General features: G+C 37.2%; 1 protein-coding gene across 1 annotated transcript; it reads left to right on the top strand.

Moving 5' to 3' along the window:
- Window positions 1–2,456: 2,456 nt before the first annotated feature.
- plekho2 (pleckstrin homology domain containing, family O member 2) lies at window positions 2,457–23,017 on the top strand. Its single transcript, XM_057338860.1, has 6 exons — window positions 2,457–2,750; window positions 9,592–9,741; window positions 11,624–11,746; window positions 14,941–15,045; window positions 18,507–18,605; window positions 18,713–23,017. Exons 1-6 carry the CDS (start codon window positions 2,742–2,744, stop codon window positions 20,252–20,254), a joined length of 2,028 nt encoding a protein of 675 aa, XP_057194843.1. The 5' UTR covers window positions 2,457–2,741; the 3' UTR covers window positions 20,255–23,017.
- Window positions 23,018–24,282: the final 1,265 nt, after the last annotated feature.

The following is a 24,282-nucleotide window of genomic DNA, read 5'->3' as shown; positions in this document are numbered from 1 at the left end:
TGAGTGTAGACGGGTTAAGCTAATCAAAAAGCTCTGTTTACGTGGTCCATTCTTAATCAGAGTATTGTCTTAATCGTGTTAATATCGGATTATTGTTGTCCATGTAAACGTGGTCAATGAAGTTTGTATGTGGAAGTTTGGACTGTTGGTGGCGCTATGGAGTTTGGGTTGGAGACTCCATATTTGCCATAGATACAAGTCAGACTGTACTCTGTGTGTGCCAAATTTCACAACTTTCCCAAGTACGGTCCTATGGGCTTCTATAGACTTCAATGGCAGAAGAAGAAGCAGAACAATAAGAACACTTCGTGGCTTGACCCCTAATAAAGCAGTAACTGGTTTCTGTTTGTTTGTCAATTAAAAGTGCCAGTTACAAGCGGAGTTATTTTCTTTAGCTCTGGGTTGTGTTTCGGCACTGCTGCTCTGCGCGGATGAATCTGATGTCTGTGATCATAATATAACAATCTCAACCAATAAATAACATATCTGCCAAATGAAAATAAATAAATCTGATGTATAGATGTAACAATATTTATTACCGTAAAAAATGAATGTGTCATTGTATGTATTGTACTGTACTTTTCATTGTATGTACTGTTTTACGACAAATTCAACAAAAGAAATACTGTACTTTAAAAAACATTCGTAGTCATTCTGATCAGTCCACTTGCAGCCATGTAAAATATCTCATCATATTACAAAGATAAATAATGCTGACTGCATTTACAATATATAAAACGATCACTAGATGGCTCCCAAACCTAACAAGGATTTTCTTAAACATTATTTATCACTTAGCAGAGTGTCAAACATTCATGTGACAGTGGCTCAATGGGTAATGATGCTGAGTTACATTAAAATCTGACTGATATTAAATTCTGCCCCTAACACCTAAATGAATATCCAGAACCAAATTCTATTTAATTTAAATATCATTAAAGTGGTTTAATTTTGTGTTTTCTACAAAAAATATGCTATTTTACACACTTGAGAAATGTTGTAGTAAATTCAATTCAATTTTATTTATATAGCGCTTTTCACAATGTGCATTGTTCCAAAGCAGCTTTACAGGAGAAAATAAGAAAAACACAGCACAGTGCATGGTGTTTATAGACCAAGCAAGTAAATTGGTTTCATATCTCCAAAAACACAGCAGAAATGTATAAAAAGTATAGAATTCTTGTGAATGGTTTTGCAATATGGTTTTGATAAGAAACATTAAAACTGTTTGAAAAACTGTTAAAATGTGTACTTGTATATACGGTCACAGCTAGTTTGTTTAAATAATTGTCTCTATAGTGGAACAACACAAGACACACAATAATTGTTTCCCCATTTCCAGTGTTTTATTTTGAGTTTGACAAGATCACACATAAACATATACATTTCAACGGAACTCTATTTGACAAAAATACATTTCATTGTATGATTCTATAGGTTTCATCTAAACCGTATTTATTCAAATTGAGTTGGACCAACTTAATTAAATTTCATTGAATTGAGAATGAGTTTTTATGAGTGGGAGCTACACATATGTATTGGATGGAAATCCTGCCCTCCATTAAATTGAATTCAACCAATGATTATATTTAAATGTACAGTACAATGTTTTGTCTCCAAATACCATTCTTTATTTTTCTATGAAGTTAGAAACTTTAGCTTTCTCTAAAACATTCAGTAGCGCCGCCATAAAGGGATGAATTAAGTGTAATCTAACACAAATGGAGTTTGTGCACTGGGCAAGAAGTCATTGATCTGTCATTCTGTGTTTGTTGTGTATCATTTATTAGGAAGCTGGTTGCATCCTCCCTGCAGAATGATGACGCATGATGCGCGCCACGCCCCCAGGAAATGCAACTTTTTTGCAAACGCCGTAGTTACGCAATCACATTGAAATTGAAATGAATGCTTTTGTTCTGTCCTTTATTTGTTATTTTTATTTTCAAAACTCTTAAAAGTTTTAAATCCAATCATAAAGGTTCATTCACAATAGGTTACCTCTATATTAAAGCTTATATTGTGTATATAATATACATACATGTGCTTACGTGAAATTTGCATCAAAGAGGTTCTAATAATATCTACCAATCAATTCTACGTTTCCCTAATTTGACAAGACTACAAACTACAGTACCTGAAGTGGCCTTAAACAAATGCAAATACGAACAATAAACTATTCATTTTATATACTGCATTCGTCAAAGTTTGAGCCCAAACTCAGTAGTGCATGCACTGACATTTCTTTGCGTATTAAACAAGACTGTGTGTCTGGAAACGTAACGGGGTGCCTGCCTCTAGACAACATTTTTGTCATCGAAATCATTTTCGGCACCTCCAGAACTCGACTTGTATGACTTTTTTGCGAGAAATGCGAGATCTGGAATAGGCAAACTTACGCACGAGCATCTGACTCGTTTCGATGAAGCGGGAAGTTGACTAAGTAGGCAACTCACTAGGATGTGAGACACAGCCCTGGCCTCACAGCGCTCAGAGGTTTTTCGGGGGACTTACCGGAAACCAAACTTTTTTCAAGCATGAGACTTGTTACACTGCTGAAGTGGAAAGAGGAAAAAGCGAGTACCGTTACATTTCAGACTCCGAGTTCCTTGTTTTTCAGCGTCATGTTGGATGTGAGAAAGTCGAGAACAGGAGAATTCGTCACTTTTAACCCGAGATAAACTCCGGCGTCGAGCGGCTTCTGTTGCGCATAACGGGATTTTTGTATATAAAGAATATATATAATGGAAGATGTGAGTATTTGATCAAGCTTTCTATTTTGCTTTGTAAATGATATTTTATATGCGAAACATCTGAGTCATGCATTTAACAAAGAACGTTGTTTAAAACTACCCAATATTACATTTATGTCGTGCGTGATGCGGGGTTGTTGCAAAGTCTTCATGACTCGTTGGCCTAGACATTGTTTTTAGTCAAGTTGCATGATAGCAAACAAGTGTTTGGGTTTTGAGCATCACTTGTTTACTTCAAGCGTCTGAAGTGAACTCGTTGCGAAGGCAATACGTCGGTTATAACGTGTTAATAAACGAACTTCTTTACATCAGCGCAACTGATCGAGATGATGGAGCTTTTGATTGACACCAGGAAGTGAATTACACCCCTTTCCTTCATCTGCATCCAACAACTCTTGTTGTGTGACATGTTTTTAGTTAATGGATGAATGGATGGGTCTATCTGTCTACCATCCATCTATCAATCCATCCATCCACCCAGGAGTGTAGAAACTTGTTCTTAACGTTTGTGAAACGTCTGTTAAAGGGATAGTTCACCCCAAAACCATTTATTCACCCTCGTGTCATTCCATTCCTGTACGACTTTCTTTCTTCTGCAGAACACAAAACAAGACATTTTGAAGAACGTTGATAACCAAACAACACCGACCCCCATTGTCTTCCATTGTATGGACTCACATTTCTCAAAATACCTTCTTTCGTGCTCCACTGAATGAAGAGTCATATACAGGTTTCAAACGAAATGAGGGCGAATAAATGATGACATAGTTGTATTTTTGATTTTTTGGTCTCTTTTAACTCTATGTGTAGGCCTATATGGGTAAAACTGTATGGGAAAAGAAGCCTTGTTTATGTGCATGCATCTATGAGCGAACCAAAAAGATAAATTCTGCTTGCAGATCCTCTTACTATGTGAAGATGTTGTTTCAGGAAATGGTGAAATGAGGAAGTAACGCAGACCGGTGGCAATAGATGGCCGAGCTGAAACTGGCATAGTTAATATGTGGTGTACACAGACAGAATCTTTATTTAACTTCGGTAAGATAAAGACAACGTGCCTTTCAGTGTGCTTTGCCTTGATCAGAGGTTAAGAAGTCTTAACATGAAATGTGATTTTGGAGGACTGTTTGTGTCGGGAATCCATCCATGTCTTGGAAAACCTTTATGTACAACACGGCCAATTCGCCACCACGTTTATCCAAACATAATGACAGCATGGAAAAAACCCAGCCAGGTTGACATGACATTAAGACAAAGAGCAGCTGTGGTGGTCACAGTCAAATTTGGTGTTTGTGGGGCTGCCTCTGTGGTTTATAGACTTCAGACAGCAGAGAGAGTGAGTTTTTATGAACATCTCCCAGCGTTCGCCTCTTAATGAAGCTGTTAGCGAGGTTTCAGAGCTCGTCCCAGTTTATTATTCTGGCTAGTTTGTGTTGGACTCTTTCTCCTGTGGAACACAAAAGAAGATCTTTTAAATGTCAATAGGTCAGTGCATTTTGGTGACCAAAATATCTTCTTTTGTGTTCTGCTGTAGAAAGAAAGTCACATCAACTCTTTGGTCAAACTATAGTGGTTACAGTTTCTTGATTCCTGTCATATCTCAAACATAGCTCATTGGTTCCTCTTTATACTTTGGTCTCATTCCTGTTTTGTATTCTCTGTAGGAGATTTCGGACAAGTTTTTGTATACTAGAACTTGTGAACACACTTGTTTGCAGGTTGCACTTAGAAGGTAACAAGGGCTGTCAGTGCATTTGAAAAATAATAACATGAAATGCACAAATGGGTAAGAGAGATCACGACCCTAGTCTGATATGACATGTGACTGAGGAATCGATACCCGTTGTAGTATTGTTTAATGGTTGCTAGGGCGAAGTGATACAAAACAGTAGTCCCATGGCGGTTTTGTGTCATCATTCTTGAAACATCTCTCATCAGATTTAAGCACTAAAACTGTTGTATAATTAAGAACATATCCTCCAACCCATAAGAAGAATATGTCATTTGTCACTTCCTTTCAATACAATCCATTTTATTATTCTCTTTTGAAGATGTTTCACCTATTTGGGGTTTTCTTTATCGCAGTTGTTCATTGAATAACAGTGCATGTGTCATGGCTTCGATCACAGGAAACATGCATGCTCATAAAATGTATACCTTGAATGCACTGTAAGTTGCTTAAAGCGCTTTCCACATGCATGAATCTAAAAGCAAAATCTGCAAATTGAACATTGGTTCACAATTTCACACATAACCTATAAACGAACCACAACATATAAAGGTCATGTCATCACCACACACACAAAATAACACTTGATGGTTTTTTAGGGTGACTAGAGGGCACTTAAATGTAACTATAGGTGTTAAAAAAACTGCTAGCACAAACTAACCTACGGGGTTGTTTTTCAGAGGAGGATGGCTTGTAGTTGCATATATTAAAGGCGGGGTAAGGGGTGTGTTTGTTTTGGTGATTTGAACATCAACAACGGCTAAGAGAAATCGGACACCCCGCCTTTAAAGGGATACTTCAACCAAAAATGAAATTTTTTTTTAGATTTTTTTTTTTTTTTTAGATTTTAGATTCAATTTATTGTCATTGCACATGTACGAAGGTACAAGGCAACAAAATGTGACCTCTGCATTTAACCCATCCAGAGAGTAGTGAACACACGTACCCCCGGAGCAGTGGGCAGCTATCACTGCAGCGCCCGGGGAGCAAGTAGGGGTAAGGTGCCTTGCTCAAGGGCACCTCGGTTGTTACCCGCCGGCCCTGGGAATCGAACCGGCAACCTTCTGGTCACGAGTCCGACTCTCTAACCATTAGGCCACAACTGCCCCTAAAATCTAAAAAAAAATCTAATTTTTTAAATAACATTTAAACATCATTTACTTCCAGTTGTTCCAAATGTGTATACATTGATTTGTTCTGATGAACACAGTAAAAGATATTTGGAACACTAAGGATGTCACACCCCTTTTAATAATAAGATTTGGTGTTGGGTCGTCTTGATCTGTGTGATTATCTTTCTCTGTGTTTCTCCTTCATACTCAGTCTCACATGCTTGCTCCTCTCTCGGTCTAACGTATGTTAATTAATACTCACATATAAAATATATAGATGTATATATGAATATAGATTCACAGCAGATTAAATGCATAAACATCATTTGACACAAAACTTTAGTTCATTTGTTTAGGTTTCAGCCATAATGGGTCTTGAGAAACAGATGATTCATATTTAGATTAGCAGTGGCTTCAGCATGTTCACAGCTTTTTATTTTTAACTCGCATGAAAGTGTGTGCATGTGTATGAAACAGTCCACCGCAGAACATAATCCATCTTTACCTGGTGGTGACTCACATTCATAGCAAGAAAATGCTTTGGTGCCAAAATACACAAATTTACAAATGAATGCATAGCTGCACATAAGTGACTGCAGGGTTAAGCCATATAATTATTGCACCTACAAGCGTAAATGCATTGGGCCTCATTCATGAAACATTCGTAAATATTTGAGTAAATTCCGAATAATTTGCGCGTAAAACGGACCTTCCCGAAAGCTTTCCTCCGGATTCACAAATTCTTCGTAAACATCAGATTTGATAGTAAAATGTGTGTATGGTAGTGAACTCCAATCACTCGTAAACAGGGCGCGCGTGCACGCTAATTCATAATTAGCATAATCCCCGCTACGCAAAATGACGTATCTATGAGTGCTGTAGAATCCTTGGCTACGTTATATTGCATAAATGCACAAGAGACTAACAGGCTATATGCCAGCCTGACAATTAATGAATAAATTAAACTGTGTCCACCGAAGCGTTTTTAGCCAGCTGAAACAATACCTGGTGCTCTTCTGAAAATGACCAGCTGGTGGCGCTTGAGAACGCTTTGGAGGCACTGCGCGTATTTCCATAGACGCATTGGTTGCTGTGATTTGGAATATCCACGACAGTTACATGTTACTAGTATCTTGTTTTGAAGAATATTACTGAATATAAAAATGCAGTAACCATTAATATTAACGTCTCCATTGTTGTGTTGTACAAGTATGATGGTTGGTCAATGTAGTGTTTGTCCCGCCTCTCCTCCACTGTGATTGGACGGCTGTGTTAAAAGGGACAGTGACGAGCTCTGGGTTTTACCCAAAGTTAAATAGTTAAAAATGAAACAAGAAAGGGTAAAGAAACTCATGAAATATCATTATGATACACCGTGCATCAAAATGCAGTGTCATCAGTTTGTCTAAAAGAATACAGAACGCTTGAATGTTTTATGCACCATTTACACGTGACAGGGAGCAGGCGTAAAAAATGTTCTTACCAACGAACATTTTGAAAATACGAACATTTTCATGAATCCGAACATCCAGAACGACTTTCTCGAAAAATCGTTCTCCGCGTGTTTCATGAATGAGTCCCATTGAACGAAAGCTCCATTGTTTATTTTCATTAAATATGGCCAGTAATGCTGCCAAGAAGATTTGCTAAACAAAACATAGACAATAAAAATGTTGATATTATAGTGGCATTATTTCTGGGAAGCAATGACAAAGATCATTATTCATCTCAGGGAAATAAACTGTCATAGGGCATGGGACGAAAAGTATAGAGTTATACTTTCAGATCGACTACAGTGTGTTTGGAATGGTGTAGTATGTTGTAAAAGTGAGATGTGTGTCTGTGTGCAGAGAACACATTTGAAGAATGTTATAAATTGTGCAAAAGATTATAATTTAGGACTGTAACAAATGAACATTGTAAAATATTAAGCATTTAGATGGTTTCATCGGACATACGTACCTGGCTCGAAGTTAACTTCTGGTCTGTGTTTGGTTATAGCAATTTATTTCATGAATATGTTATTGTATTTTAATTTTATTAAATTAAAACTACTCAACAGTTATCTTAACTGTTTAACAGTTCTTAACAGTTATTCTTTGCAGAGGTCTATCCAAAGTTAAGTTTGGGCCACAAAACGTTTATATATGTTGTTACTGCGGAATTATACATCGTAGTTAGTCTATAAATGGCCCATAAATATAGTCAAAGTTCATTTACGTTTCTTACCCTTGTGCCTCTAAAAAGTTAGGAACTGTCTATAAAAGATTCAGACCTACAGTCCCATCAGCCCAGAGCTACCGTAATGACAGTTAAATGATATATTATTGAATGGATTCATTGAAAATAATTTAATTGATTAATCAAAAATAAATGTAACTGATTAAATGAAAGTTATGTAACTGATTAAGCAAAAATAATTTAACAAATGAATGGAAATTATTTAACTGGTTAATCAAAAATAATGTAACTGATTGAAAATCGTTTAAAAGAATAATCGAAGAAACTTTACAGGCAATTAAATGTTATTTAACTCGTTAATCAAAAATAATTTAGTGGATTAATCGAAAATGATTGAAGAACTGATTTAGCAAACATAATAATGCCAAATTTTATGGATTCATCAAAAATCACAAAAAGGTCAACAAATGTCATTAACATAGTAACTTGTTGGACTATAAATAAAGTAAAAAACATTTTTTATCTTCATGGGAAACTCCTCAAGTTCAGCACGCACGCAACATTTGCACACCTTCTGAATCAACTGTGAATGGTGTTTGAGTGTGTTAAACTTGCCACCACGATGGGTTTTTTGGGTGGTTGCCAGGGTCTTCACATGCGGTTGCTAAGGTGTTCAGAGTGGGTTTTAGGGCAGTTACAAGTTGTTGTTTTCTGGCCCATGTCAAAAGATGCCAAAGCACTATAAAATAATGAGAATTAAGGGTTTCTGTAAATGCCAACTGTGTGTTTGAGCAACAGTTTTGACAAAGTTTTGTCTTCTGTAAATGATCATTAGTTGATATCTACTGTAGCACTATGAGGTTTGGGTTTCTTTAAAAGACCTTCCTGTTAGGTTAAAGCTAAAGTTAAGCGTTTATTCTTATTTCCTGTTTGATTCTACATTTGAAACTGTCTGCTTTCTCTTTCTGTGCTTGCTCTCGTGAAAGCGTAGGGCCGTCTCTGCAGCACAGATCCAAATTGACTGCAATCTGTTTTTTTACAATATAGATTTTTCCGTCCCACCCAAAGTCCCTCTCAGCGAGCGTGTTGGGATGTGCTGTCCGCTGTGCTCTAAATGAACCCAAAAACAGAACAAGGAAAACAAAGAGCCGCCCTCATGCGCCGAAACACAACACACACCCCCACCCCTCGTCCCCATCGCCCCGACCCGGCAGAGACACCGCGAGGGCACCGCAGTGACCTGTCGCCATGTTGGTATCTTGAGAAAGTCCCAGATCCAGAACTCCGGCACGATTCTCCGTATTTTCTTTCCTCACACAGCTGTACCTTTTTTACCACAAGCTGCTTTTTCCAAAGGCCCAGCGAAAGTGGAAAAACAGCCCGATGACCCTCTAAAGACACATCCTGAGGAACTTCCTCACATAGACTCCTGTCGAAGTCTGGGAATTCCAAATACAGTTGCATTCGGGTGTATTACTCTACATATTCGAAAAGACGACATCTGCACTCGGAAGTGCGTTTTGTGCATTGTAAAAGTAAAATCAAAAGTTAGGCATCGAATGAAGAATCGAGATGTAAGTTATAAGACGGTTATAAAAATGAAAAAGAACAGATGTGGAAAGAAGGCGTCAGCAGTTCTTTCTGTTAAGGATATAAAAGGTGTTGAAGGTCGTAAGACGCCGGCCCAAAAATGATGCATGCTTCATCCTCCCACCTGTGGAATGCTCTCTCCCGAGTTCATATTTGAAATTCATGCCAAGTCAAACTGAAACTTTGGTTCTTAAAAAAATGCTGATTTTGGTTTTCCTGCGCAAAACAGGGCGTGAAAGAGGAGCCGGCCAAGCCCAAAGAGGTGAAATGTGCTGGGAAGGCTGGATGGTTGAAGAAGTCTTCAGGGAAGTTCTTGAGCAGCTATAAAGACCGTTACATTCAACTGGACAGGTCTGAGATCGCCATCTATGAAGATGAGGTACAACAAAAAGTCTGTCATGTAAAAACATTGTTGTGAGATTCCATTTTTAATGTTGTTGCGTGACGCTTCAGAGTAACTTCATGTTCATCTTTTAACCATCAGAAATGTCTTGCATTGTAATTAGAGGGAGTGATCCAAACATGAGGCACTAAGGCCGGTTCAAGGATGGAAATTATTACATTTTAATGAAGGACAAGCATTGGATAGGATCAGGAATATTTATATGTTTTAGCAACTAAGAAGGGTTTTATTGATGACATTTTTATTTCATGTTGACGTCAGTAATGATTTGCACTGAGAATATTACATCTTAAAACACAGCTGGGATGAAGTTTCAGATTTTAGAGTTTAGAATTACCATGAGCAATTTGTGCTTTATAGTTAAAGAAATTTATATTGATTTATTTTGCCGGAGAGGTTTTGAGTGGGTAATGTTTGCCATAAATAAAGCCTTGTGAAGCCGGCCCTCTCACAGGGCAAATAAAAATGATATCTCTTTAATATCCCTGTTGCTTTTCATAGACACACAAGACTTTTTAAGATGTTTTAAGAGAATCAGCAGTAACAGAAAACATACATGAAAACGTTAGGGATGTAACGATTCACCGTGAGCCGGTTGAAAATCGGTTATAATGAGTGACGATTCAAATCGGTTGAGGCTTGAACTGAATCGCAATACATTTTTTGAACAGCAGGGGCTGCTATTTTCACTGCAAATCTAAACGTGGACATGCTGATATTTCTTAAATGCAAAAAAATCCAAGAAAAGCACAGACAGTATTAGTTTGTTTATATTAAAGAGACTTTTTCTATTATTAATTTTTTATAAAATCGCAGTTTATTTTTGTTATTTGAAATAAAACATTATTTTATTATGCAAAGAAACGTGAAGCATTTAAGAAATAATGCAAGGGAAGTTGTTCATTTCTAATTTGTTTCAACTCATTTTTTTTTAAATAAATCGTGAGTAAATCGTGAATAAATCGCATCGTGAGATCAGAATCGTGAATCGCATCGCATGGTGAGCTGAGTGAATCGTTACATCCCTAGAAAACGTTAAAGGCGCAGTCTGTAACTTTAGCCTCTCTACTGCCACCTCTGTTTGAAATGTAAAATTACAGGTTACTCGTTGTATTTATTTTTATGTTAAATGACATCAAACTGCCACAAAATCGTGAATAATTAAAAACTTCTTAATGATTATTATAAGCTTATAAATTATGGTGAGGTAAAGAGACAGATTTTCATGTCAAAGATCCCCAACAAAAGAAATTTACAAAAGTGATTTTATGTCCATAGATAGCACATTAAATGCAAGTAAAAAGTTTTTGGAGAATAAAATGTCAAAATTTGGTTGAAATAATGTTACATTGTAATTCAGTGTTACCAATATCTATGTACAAATTCAAACAACATGCTTATTCTCACTTGTATTCAAATATATAAAAGAATAAGGGAGCATATTACATTTTATTGTTGTTTAAATAAGTAAAAAAATATTATTGAGAAATCGGCAAAACCTAGGATAGTGGCAAATAAAAAAAGTAAAATGACAACTAATTAGCATTTAGGGTGAAAGTAACTTGTCATAAATTGATTTTTGTTGTAAATATGCCTGACAAGATTGTTACACTGAATTACATTTTAGTGGGCGTCTTCTGCAAATCAGAGAAAACTGAATGATATTTATTTTTTTGCTCAGAAAAACCAAAATGCAATTAAACAGAAAACTTTTTCTTTTTTTTGAACAACAACAATTTAAAGCAGTATTACACTTCATGTTTTTATGCTTAAACCTTTTTTCTTGCTCAATAACCCCAAAAAGTGTCCTCAGCGATTGTCTGCGTAACACAGTTTGTACACATTTACTCTTGTGCAGGAATTAAAAACATGCCTGGAGAAGTTGGACCTGGACAACTATGAGAACTGTCACGAGTTAAAAAGTGCATTCAAGAAGAAACACAGACTGGTACTGATACGAAACCCCAAGAGCGGCAACAAGGTAATAATGAGCATTGCAGCCCAGCACCACATCAGTCATATCAGACTGCCGTTTCCTTTGTATGTGATATAAAGAGTGACTGTCATTGGTATGACAATGCAATACACAGTGGCTGATGGCTGGGCCTCGGCCGTGACATCAGCGGCTCAATATGGCACGCACTGGAGGCACACTGGCTCATTGTGCTGAATGTAATGAATCAGAGACATATCTGAACAGACACATGACACATGACTTCACTGGATTCAACGTTTGATGGCAGAAAATATATGTGAAAGGGCGGCTTTTGCATGCGCTGAATGATGCTGCTTTTCGTGCTGACTGTCATAAGACATTTTTTTTTGCACTTGACAAATTTGAGATAAGAAACGATAACCTTCCTGTTTTAGATTACAGCGTAGAACTACATCAAGACAACCTTTAGCAAGGGTTAGCAAGATTTCCTGTATGACTATGTAAATACTTGTGGTTGTCAAAACACCCACAAGCCAGCATTTTTTTTTTTTTTTTGCTTTTAAGTGAAAAGTGTATTTTTGCACTGTGCGAAATTTAGATAAAACATGGCCAGTTCTGATAAATGAACAAAGGATAATTTTATCATAGTGGATAATTAAATCTAATGATTGATATACTGTACATCATCTAAACTATTATTTCTATTGTTTAAAAAAACGTAACACCTTATTATATGATAGAAAATATTAATTAATGATTCGTTTTTTTTCACCAAGGTATAGAAGAAAAAAACTAAAATTTGAATTGAAAAAAATATTGAACATACAGTATACCAATATAGTAACCAATGGATTGTCAATTCCTAGTATATTTGTTTTTTTTAAAGACGTCGTGTCTAATACAAAAAAATGCTATTTACTAAAAATAAAATAAATGTATCTTATAGATTGTTTCATCGGACACACGCGCCTGGCCTGAAATTAACTAACCGTCTGTGTTTGCTTAGCGGTCTGGCTAGTAATATAGCAACTTATTTCGTGTTAAATGTATGTTCATAAAAATAAACTGAAATTAAAATAATAATTAATAAATAAAAAATAATATTACAAAAGCACATAACAAAATTGCTGAAAATTATACTAAAATTAAAATCAAAACTGCAAATATAAAATAAAAGCACATTCTAAATATTAATAAAACTGAAAACAAAACTAACTGTGGCTCATACTTAAATGTATTGTAAATGTATGAATTATTTTTTAAATAATATAGACCACACAAACACATTACTCACATACTCAATATTGAAATACAATTTCACTATTATTGCATGCTATTTCAAGTTTTAGGGTCTTATGAACATGAAAAAGAACCAAATATGTTCACAGAAATCATCAACATTACTACAAGATTAAAAACAAATTCATGTGTGTTTGCACATGTTGTCAATTTGGTTAAATGTTTTCAAGTTTCAAGTTAGAAATTCAAACGGGCATGTAAATATGAATAATGTACACAATTATTACTGAATGAGATCCATGATTTTACTATCTTACAGAAACGTTTGATTTAGATCAAGTTAACTTTGTATTGTTTTGTATTGCCATTTGCCGTTGGGTAAACCCAGGACATTACGTCATAATCTTAGGCCACGCATATATGCGTCTCATCTATTGCAAACTCAAGAAATAACCCTGTAAACATGTGCAATCCTTTAAAATGCTCTCTACTGTATCCTGTATTTACTGTCTAAAGTTCAAGCTGAAATCAAGGAGTCTTGGATGTTGGAAAGGTCTGAAGGAATGCGAAAGATACCTAACAGGCGAAATATGCATTATTACTAACAGATGACGAGACTGCGTTGGAGCGCTGCAGAGAGCGCGGCAGATGTCAAGAGAAAATGTGTGTGTGTAAAGAGCGTCCAGGGCATCGTGTCACTTTTTCCTCTCCTGAGCAATGTGACCAGCAGCCAGCTGTATGAGTCACACTCCACAGCCCAGTGCTTCATATTTTATTACCCAAATGCACGTGTACTGTAGTTCTTGAAAAGAGTTTAAAGACTAAACACAGGCCAGATGTTTACCTCCTCCTGCTTCAGACTCTGTGTAGGCACGCCCTCCTTGAAGAACTTTAGATTTTATGGGGCTTAGATAATATTTAGGGTTAAAGGTTGAGCAATGGTAATAGTAATGCTGTACACACCCATAATGTTAAATATATGAAAGTCCCACATCATTTGGGGTGTAGATATAATTGAGATGAGATGTGCTATTGCTTTTATTACGGGCGAACAGTATGAGAGAAAAAATGACATAAAAGGAGGATCCCAAGCAGTGTTGGGTAAGTTACTCTGAAAAAGTAATGAATTACTAGTTACTAATTACATATTCAATAGTGTAGTTAGATTACTGTACAAATTACTCTCTCCAAAAAGTAGTTAATTACTTATTACTAATTACTTTCTATATCCTTCATCAACCTTGATTAGAATTGATTCAAGGATAGACATGAAACGGCTCTTTTAATTCATTCAAATAATTAATAAATAACTTCATAAATTATTCTTATTAACTTACCAAAGTATACAAATGTGAGAAGGATACATTAAAGCATACATTTTAAAGTTAGACTTATCATTTTTATGTCATTTCTACTATTGAATATATTACATAGTATTTAGTTCAATTACATGAGAAGTAACTGTAATTAAATTACAGAAAAAATAAGAGTAATCTCTTACTTTGCTTTTTCTAAGGAAAAGTAATTAAATTACAGTAACTAATTACTTAGTAACTAGTTACACCCAACACTGAACCCAAGTCATATTGAGAGATGAAAATATCTCAGAGACAGTTCCTGGGGGTGGGGGTGGCTAGTATTTACTGATGGTGAGTAACCTAAGAATGTGGCATCAGGTTTTGCACAGACAAGAGGATACTTTAGAAAAGTACCTATTGTTTTTATGCACTTGAAAGGTTCATGCTGGGTCTGTCTGTATACAGGATGCTACTTATGAACCCAACACGGTTGAACAATGGGCCTTTCAAATAAACATCCCATGAACAATAACAAAGAGAACCTACTCTCTACCTCAGGTCATTTTGATGATTTCTGTCACGACAATTAGGGATTTACATATTTTTTGCATAATAGAAAGGAGAACTTTGATCATTTTCTAGATAAAATTGATATTTGATATGTTTAATGTGTATAAAAGCTGTTGCGTTGAATGTTTCCAGGTCCAAGATGTCAAGTTTCAGGCACAAACTCCTGATGAGAAAGAGGCGTGGATCAAGGCGCTCAGTGAAGGAATAAACAAGGCAAAAAATAAAGTTTTTGATGAGGTATTTGACCTTATTCAGCTTTTATTTCTCTTGGTTTTTGGATAGGGGTGTCACACAGTTCATTTTTAGCAATGAAGAATAATAATATATTGGTTACAGGCAAACCTTATAGAACTACCACAAAAAACCCTTCAGTTTATCTTCAAGTGCTAATACTACAGTATAATCTATATACTATTTACTCAATTTACTGAATAAATTTGGTGTTGCCTGATTTAGACACATGGTGCGTTCAAGTCATGTCGAACAGATCGTATTTACGCACATACACACTACCACAAAGTCGTAATCACCATTGGGAAGTTCAGGATTTTCTTTAAAGTCCCACTGCATTCGAACATTTCATTTTTTAAAACTCATCTTTAAGCATATGTAAAGCATATGTAAAAGTTTTTCCTGTGATAATAATCTCTTCATGCCTTAAAATGACTTGAATGTAACTCCACTTCCTTGCTTCATTTAGTATACACAGATTCATGAATATGCAAATGAGCCCCGCCTCCATATAATCGCATGAGCTCGGACCGTTGATTATAGTCACATAGATGCCTCAGTTGACGTGTGAGCAGTGTGCGCTTGTGTTGCAGAAGCAGAGCTGAAACAGCGTTTCAGTGCCGAGTCTTAAAGTCGGAGTCTTGGTTCAAATCTGTTAACCTGATTGGTTACAGGGTTAGGATGTCGTTAACAGTGGCTGCATTTTTAAACTGTCTTTGGTAAACTGCAGTTTTATGGAGAAAATACTCCACAATGGCTCAAAATTATGAATTTGCTCATGGTTTATCATATTATAAAGCATATTTTAAACACCACATAGACATATAAACAACATTAACAACATGCAACGTCTGTAGTTGGCGGTACATTTTGTAGTAGTCAGATTTACTTTTTTTAATTTACAACAAAATAAGATTTATGGACAAAATATGGTACCGTGGTCTGTTTTAATACTCAATTCTGATTGGCTGGAAGGTGTGCATTAAAATGCAAGGGTAGTTTGATTAACATTTGAAATTAACTGACAAAAATAACTGTCATTTTCACCTGTCAAATAACACCACATCAATAACAGGTTCAACTTGGCAAATGACCAGGGTATAAGCGGGATAAACCACAGATAGCCGAGCATTAAAGGATTTTATACCATGGTCTTTTTGAATACTGGATTCTGATTGGTTGGAAGGTGTGCATTAAAAGCCTTTAGCGCACGGGTAGCTCCAGTCAGTTTGATTACATTTAAAATTAACTGACAAAATAACCGTCATTTTCACCTGTTTGATCTAAAATGACACTGTAAACATCGATAAAAGCTTTAACTTGGCAAATAACCATGGTATAAGCGTAATAATCCACAGCTAGCCGTGCATTAAAGGATTTTAATGCACTCCGCTTTGCGTCGGGTGGTTCTTGGCCTTCACGTTGTGCATTAAAATCCTTTATACCACGGGGCTGTTGAATGCTTCAATCTGATTGGTTGACATGCACAGTTTCGTTTCAATAAACAAAACAGTTCAAAAACAATATAGAAATACATATACTGAAATCGAATAAATAAAATAACTAAATAGAAAAACAAAATTAATTAATAAACACTGATAGCCTACTGGTTCGTTTTCCTCTTCATGCTGGTTATAACTGATAACAAATATATTTTGATAGACCTACTCTTTCAAAAGTATGCTTGATTTCTTTTACTGCTGGTGATACAAACAATAAGAGGAATACATAATATTATTATCACTGGCATTTCTGTCACATTACTGCAAACACGCAGGCACAAGGTGTAGGCGCGGTTGCACCGGTCCTACTATGGGAGTCAATGGGGGGCAAAATCTGTCTGGTTATAAGCATTCTTCCAAATATCTTTCTCTGTGTTTATCAGAACAAAGAAATATATACAGATTTGGAACAACTTGAGGGTGAGTAAATGATGACAGAATTACCTCTAAAAACATGTCCTTTGGAGTCCTGCTTGCAAATGTCTCCTTGTCCATCTGCTTGTTTTATTATCCATTTCGGATCTGAACTGACGCTACTGTTATTACGGTGAATTTCCACTGGCGCGGAGCGTGTGGAGTAGAGCGAGCGTTATCAATTCATTTGTATGAGAGCTGCGCTTGACGCTCACGTGTTGCATTATGGGGCCGACTGCGGGGCGGAAAATGCATTGGGAGCTGCCGAGAGTGTCAAAAAGTTGGGCTTATATTAACAAATATCAAGCAACAAGCGCTGGGCGACAGCCAATCGCTGTAAACAGTATGCAAGCCAAAATTATGTTTGTTTCCGACTGCTTGCAAATGGTGGGTTAATTTTGGAGGCGTGTTAGCGTAAAATTAATGACACACCTCAAAGCAAATGCGTCGCCAGCGGCACACTCCGCTGTAGTGGAAATTCACCGTTACTGTTTATGTAACAGTACCGCTCCGTGTTCCGTCCCTCGCCATAGTAGATATGGGCATTGCATCCTTATCCTAGTATGAAATAAAATCGCGATCTCCAACAAGGATTGACTTTACACATGCACACTTTCACACACTAGCAGGCCTCCATTAAAGTTTGAAAAAAGGTTTCTGATCGATTCGTTTGTTGCTGTTACTGTGTATAGCTTTAGAGGCGATTCACATTTTGGGGCTAAAATCAGGCGGAAAACGAGTGCCGCACCGCTTTCTCTAGTCAAATGACCCGCGATGTGCACGCAGCACTCTGAAAAGTTTAACTATTTCCATCTCGATGCGGCGCCGACGTGCCTAGAAAAATGTGCGCACCTCGTCGCTCCCTATTTGCGCCTGCCGCGTATCTACATTTAAAATAATGAACTTGCGCGCACAAAAGATGTGAAATGTGAATCGCCCCTTAGAATATACCAGAGCACATGCAACTACCCGTTATGGTAAGGGGCGTGGGATTTCCGGGCAATGCGCACTGGGCAGTTAACCAATCACAACACACTGGGTTAGCTGACCAATCTGAGTCCATTATGTATTTTGGAGGGAGGGGCTTCATTAAACAAGGAACAAAACGCAGCGTTTCTAGGAGGCAAAGCACAGCGGTAAACAATAAAGGTAAAATATTTGCCAAATACTGCTTTTTTTTAAAACAAATAATTGATACATGTTATATTACACCCAATAAAACATAACCAGGATCACGAAAACAGGCAAAATAGGAGCCCTTTAAAAGAAGGTGTGCCGATAGCCCTGTGGTTAGCGTGGCAATATACAGCGCCAATGCGTTTACGGCGACCCGAGTTCGATTCCTGTTTCGAGTCCTTTGCCGAACCCGCTCCCCTATCTCTGCCCAACACTTTCTTGTCAGCCCTAAAAAAAAACTTAAACAAAAAGGTACACCGATGTCCCGATGAAAGTGACTTGAACGCACCTGACGTTGACATACCAGCTTGTGAACACAACCCTGGAGAACTTCAATGCACGAATATACTTGGATTTTTTCACCCTTTTTTTAAGGTGAAAGTGGATGAAGGCTGCTCTTTAGAACATGTTACACGCTCTCGGCCGAAGGGGAACCGTAGCAGAAGACCGCCGACCAGAATACACATGAAGGAGGTACGTGACTAATTTCACACGTGCAAAAATTCGCATTTTTCTGCCATGTTGAAGAAAAATAAACCATGTGAATATCATCTAAATGTATTTATATACTTTTTAAATAGGTTGCGAGTGTAACAAGTGATGGAATTATAAGGCTGGACCTGGATGGAGATGTTACCCAGCTGAATGGAATTCATTGCTTGAATACAGAAGATGACAAACAAACTGAAACTCTGAAGCCGCCTCTGACCCTAAAGGACATTGCAGAGGAGGACGTCAATGAAGAATCCACATCCCAGAAGAAGGTTATTAAGCCGCCCATGCCTCCATCGAAAGACAGAAAACCCAATGATAACCATAAGGAGGATGAGGCTAAAAGTGAGGAGCCTACGGAGCCTACACCTCCAAAGAAGATTCTTACACCACCAATGCCTCCATCGAAGGAGAGTAAACCCTGTGTCTCCACCAAGGACGTTTCCTCCGACAGTAAAGTGGACAGCGAGAGCTCAGACATCTCTGAACCAACACCATCCAGCAAGACTATCCAACCCCCAGCTCCTCCATCCAAACATATGAAACCCAACCAACAAGTTACAACAGAGAGACAGGAGACTCAAGAGGAGCTTGAAGAGGTGGACGGTGAAGACACGCCAGATATCTCTCCGAAGAAAAATGAGAAAGAAGACCAGCCGTTCACTCTAACTAACAAGATTATAAAGCCTCAAGTCGTGATGTGGGATTCGCCCACTGCTGCATCAAAGGAACCACATGTTGAACAAGAAGGGAAAGACTCGCAGAAGACATCAGATAGCCCTGGAGACGTTACAACCGAACCTCTCCAGCTCAATGTGACACCGCTTGTAACCCCTGAACCTGTTAAAAAGAGCTCTGGACCTCCAGCTCTGCCCAAAAAGCCATTAAAGCCAACCGTCCAAACGGAAAGCTCCGCCCCACAAAATTACACCACGGTCCTAACCATCATCACCACTCCATCTTCAGAAAAAGTCTCGGAGCAGTCGTTAGATAAAGGAGACACCACAACTCCAGAACCCAAACTTGAGCCAACTGAAGACGTAGAGGAGAAGTCTTTGGACAGTGGTCAGCACTCAGGAGAGGAGTCAGAGATTGGTGACCAACTTACGCCATCCACCGCCAAGCTGAAAGGCAGCTCCCAGGGTCTTGATGGCGAGACGAGCGAGGATGATCTAGACCCATCCGACGGAAAAGCCGAGAGTTCGGAAGAGCCGTCCTTAGAAATGCCTACCGTCACCCCCGAGAGCTCGGCTCCAAACCAAGGTGCCAACGATCCCAATCACGTTACCGTAACCCTCAAGCATTCCTCCAAGGCCCGATCCGCATCTCTGGGAGAACTGCTGTCTCAAAACACAGAGAAGACGGAGGACGAGGAAAAAGAGAGACCGTCTAAAGCGCACGGAAGTGACGTGAAGGCCTTGCAAAGAAAAGTGTCGTTTGAGATCGCAGAGACTGAAGAGCTGCTGAGCGTTATTGCAACCGGACAGAGTAGTGAAACAGAGGAGAGCACGAGTCCTGAGATCTTGCTTAATGCGGCGATGGAGAAGCTGAAAAAAGCAGATCAGTTTTTAAGGGAAGCCAGAGGTTTTAAAGATCATAACAAAAGCAACAGGTTAAGTTTGGAATGGTAAGTGTTAGTGGATGGTACATTTTGTATGCTGATATATGTGATATATGCAAATGATCAAACAGACGTCGATTTGATAAAGGGATGGGATAAAATTCTTTGCTAATGCGTACACTTTGAGGTTATTGCGTAACCTCCATTTTTTTAAATTCAAAAATCATGTTTTTTATTATGTTATCATGTTTTTATTGTGTTAGTTAGCTGAGTTATTATGGCTTCAATCAAAACAAACCAACTGCAGTTTAATTGATATTAATCGGAATGCACAATAAAAAAGAAGATTTTTGACAAATTTTAAAAACGGAGTTATCTCATTTTGGAACCAAACTCTTCATATACGTGATGATAGGCTGGCTTCTTGATGGTCGAATATTGTCATGTGGTTGGTTGGATGAAAAGCTTCCCATATTGACCTCATTCGCAATGTTGAGAGAAGACGAGCGAAATTCACTAGCTAGTCTGCACACATGCTCAGTTTATGTCGTGCAGTGTGGTTTTTCCCCTTAGGGCTTTCTGTATTTCTTATTCCTCAGTTAAGTTAATTGTATTTGGCACTTTTAGTCGGATTTGAGGAACAAACAACCTGATTGTTTGTTCCATATGATTCCATATGACTTCCTACGATGTGAATCGTACAAGAACGTACGATGTTTAGAATGGAATTAGTTGCAATTACCACGAGATTGTTTTAGAACGAACCAATTAAAAGAGCATATTGAGTAATACATGACCACATTATTCATCATCACACAAATGTTTGTAGGATTTGTATGGAGTTTGTTAAATCTCGCCCTGTAACTTCTGTATAAAAACAGGAAGTTTAATAAGCTGCATGAAGCGATACGAGTCATTAAATTCTGTTGTTTATGTCGCACGACTACCAAGTTAGCAAGCGAAAATGAAAACTCAAGATCATATTTGATTTAGAAGCCTTCAATTACTTTTATTAAGTCTTAAAAGAAGAGCAGAATTTCAGCACATGACTAGTCATAGACAACATAGATATACAGCAGCAGAATAAAATTAAGAGACCATTTCAAAATTATTAACAGTTTTTCTGCATTTACTATTTACAGGTATGTGTTTAGGTAAAATTATCTTTTTTGTTTCATTCTGTGAACTACTGACAATATTTCTCCCAAATTCCAAATAAAAATATTGTTTCTATTTGCATTTATTTGCAGTAAATGCAAACTCGAGAAACAGGTGAAAATAACAGAAAATATGCTCTGTATCTTTTCAGAATTCAAATACTGCAAAGAAAACAAGTTCATATTCACTTTTCCTAAATACATGTAGAAATATTACTGTTGTATTGTTTAAAAGTAAAAACAATATGTTTTTGTAATAACCTGGATTTTGGATCTGGATCTCACAGTGTGTCTTGTCATGTTCTGCTGTTGGATGACTTTATGTCACTCCTGAGGTTTGATTTTGATGAAATTTAACAGACACTGGACTGGAATGACCACAATGCATCTAAAAATGCGAATTAAATTAACATTTGGAATGCCCTCTTCATTTTGTCTGCGGCTGTATGATGCATTGACGTATTTCTCTCGTGGAGTATGCGAGTTTAAAAGTTACACAGAATTTAAAGATGTAGTCCTACAATTTGTGTGAGAATTCTATTAGAGAATACTAAAAGAATGATTCAGAAAGTTAATAAAAACAGAATAAAATGATTCTGTTTAAAAGTGTTATGATAATGATACAATTCAATTCAGTTTTAAAGAAGAAATAAAACAATCCACATGACTACCTAATCTAAAATAACATGTCCACTTTACTGTTTTTACGTCTTTGCTATTCAAAATGTTGTACAGTTGTATCTTAACCCACTGTGATGCACTTCTTCTTCTTTAACCCCCCCCCCCAACTTGAGAGCATTTGCACATGATAGCACAGCGAAAAGCCACATAAAACAGTGTGAATTAATATTCTGTCTCATGTTTTTTTTTTGTAGTGATGTCACAGCGGTTGCTCTGATCACACCGTTTTTTAAATAATACAGATAAATAGCTGCCTCCTACCTGGCACATGTCACTTTTAGTTCCTTTACGTATAGCGGTGTGTCGTTTTCATATACTGTAGGTCAGATATGAATGTGGTTATTGTGGTAATTTGGTTTATAGACGGTTTAAAAACCCAAAACTTGTTTTTGTATCTGTGTTAGGTATGAGTTTCAGTTCATCTTTGTTTCCATTAGCATGTGGGAGATGAACAGGCACAGTTACTACAGACATAACACAATTTAGAATGATTTTTGTACCAATCCCACAACAAAATATGTTTTATGGTACCGTTTTGTGATCTTGTAAATAATGCTTGAAATAAAGCGATCATGAGATTCAATTTAAAATGGATTTTTATGCCTTAACGCAATATATTAAGCATCTTTATTTACTTTTGAAGTTTCAATGTGTATTATCTTGCTAATAGATTTGATTGAGATCTATAGCTCAGTGAATTTTCACATTTGTTGTAAATAACATGCTGCCGGTGAAATGCTTAATATTTAAGTTATTAATGTTCTGACATATTCATGTTTACTGTCTGTCTTTAAAAAAACTTAAACGATCAAATTTTGTATACCTGTTTTCATTATTGATGTTTACTGTTGAAGTTTATTAAATGCTTGTGGTTTTCATCAGACAGTATTAGTTAATGTGGTATTGACTAACTGGACTAATATTTTTTCAAATCTAAATGCATATTAAATTTTCAAAAATGGGAAATAAATGCTTTGCAGAACCATGTCTTAATAAAAGCAAAATGTGTCTTCAATGTGCCTTTGGCTCTCCCTTTTTTCAATAGAATAGAGTAGCTGTACAATTACGTTTATAAGCTCTCTCTTCTGTACGCATACATGTAATAGCGAATTATTAAAAATGATATACTTTTTTGTTCGGGAGTATAAATTCCATATAAAAGTTTAATGTTTGAAGAAATATATTCATTACCAAACCACCTGCATTAATTAAATGCAAACGTTTCTATTGTAAATATCTACAAATACTCTAATAGCCTGATGAAAAAAGCTGTTCTTCAGTCTTTCAAAAAAGAGGCGCTGGTCTTCCTTCTCCAGCACTGCATCAGTGTGAACAGTCCACATGAGATCGTCAGTGATGTTAGCCCCAAGGAACTTGAGACTGTTTATCCGCTCCACAGGTGTCCCGTCGATGGTGATGGGGCTGTGTTCCTTGTCCTGCCTCCAGAAATCCACCACCAGCTTCTTGGTTTTGTTGAGCAAGATTTGGTTCTCCTTACACCAGTGTGTCAGCCTGCATACCTCCTCTCTGTAGGCCGACTCGTCGTTGTTAGTGATCAGGCCTACCACTGTTGTGTCATTGCCGAATTTCACAATGACGTTAGAGCTGTGTGTGGCAATGCAGTCATGTGTGTATAGGGAGTAGAGGAGTGGGCCTAGGACGTATCCCTGGGGAGCACCGGTGTTGAGAGTCAGTGGGGAGGAAGTATTGTTTCCTATTCTGACAATTTGACGTCTGCCTGACAGGAAGTCCAGAATCCAGTCACACAGGGATCTGTTTAAACCCAGAGCCTGGAGCTTCAAACCAAGTTTGGTCGGCACTATGGTATTGAATGCTGAGCTGTCGTCTACAAACAGCATTCTCACATAGTTCTTGTTGTCAATGCGGGAGAGACATGTTTTTAAGTTCATGATGTGCTAAAAGAAAACTACACTGCACAGATAGTCCTTTAGTTGAGATTCACTTCACTCCCTCTGCTGGTGTGAGCTGTTTTTGAAACCAGGTTTGTTGTTTTTGCTTAGTAGTGAGAGTGGTGTACAACAGTGTAACACTGTTTTTTTTTATTGTTTTGTAGTTGTCATGTATGTGTTACTGTTAGTATCTGTATATGTATTCATTGGACCATGAGTCTGGAAATAAAGTTGATGATGACTATTGAGGCAACGTCTGAAATAGCATACTAGCATACTAAAATTATTATTCAAAAGTAAACTATGCCACAATATGCAAATGTGTCTATGCATATAATATCCAAATTTCC

Source organism: Triplophysa rosa, linkage group LG1 (genome assembly GCF_024868665.1).
Source record: "Triplophysa rosa linkage group LG1, Trosa_1v2, whole genome shotgun sequence".
NCBI classification, from domain to species: Eukaryota; Metazoa; Chordata; class Actinopteri; order Cypriniformes; family Nemacheilidae; genus Triplophysa; species Triplophysa rosa.
This window is presented reverse-complemented; position numbering and strand designations above follow the sequence as displayed.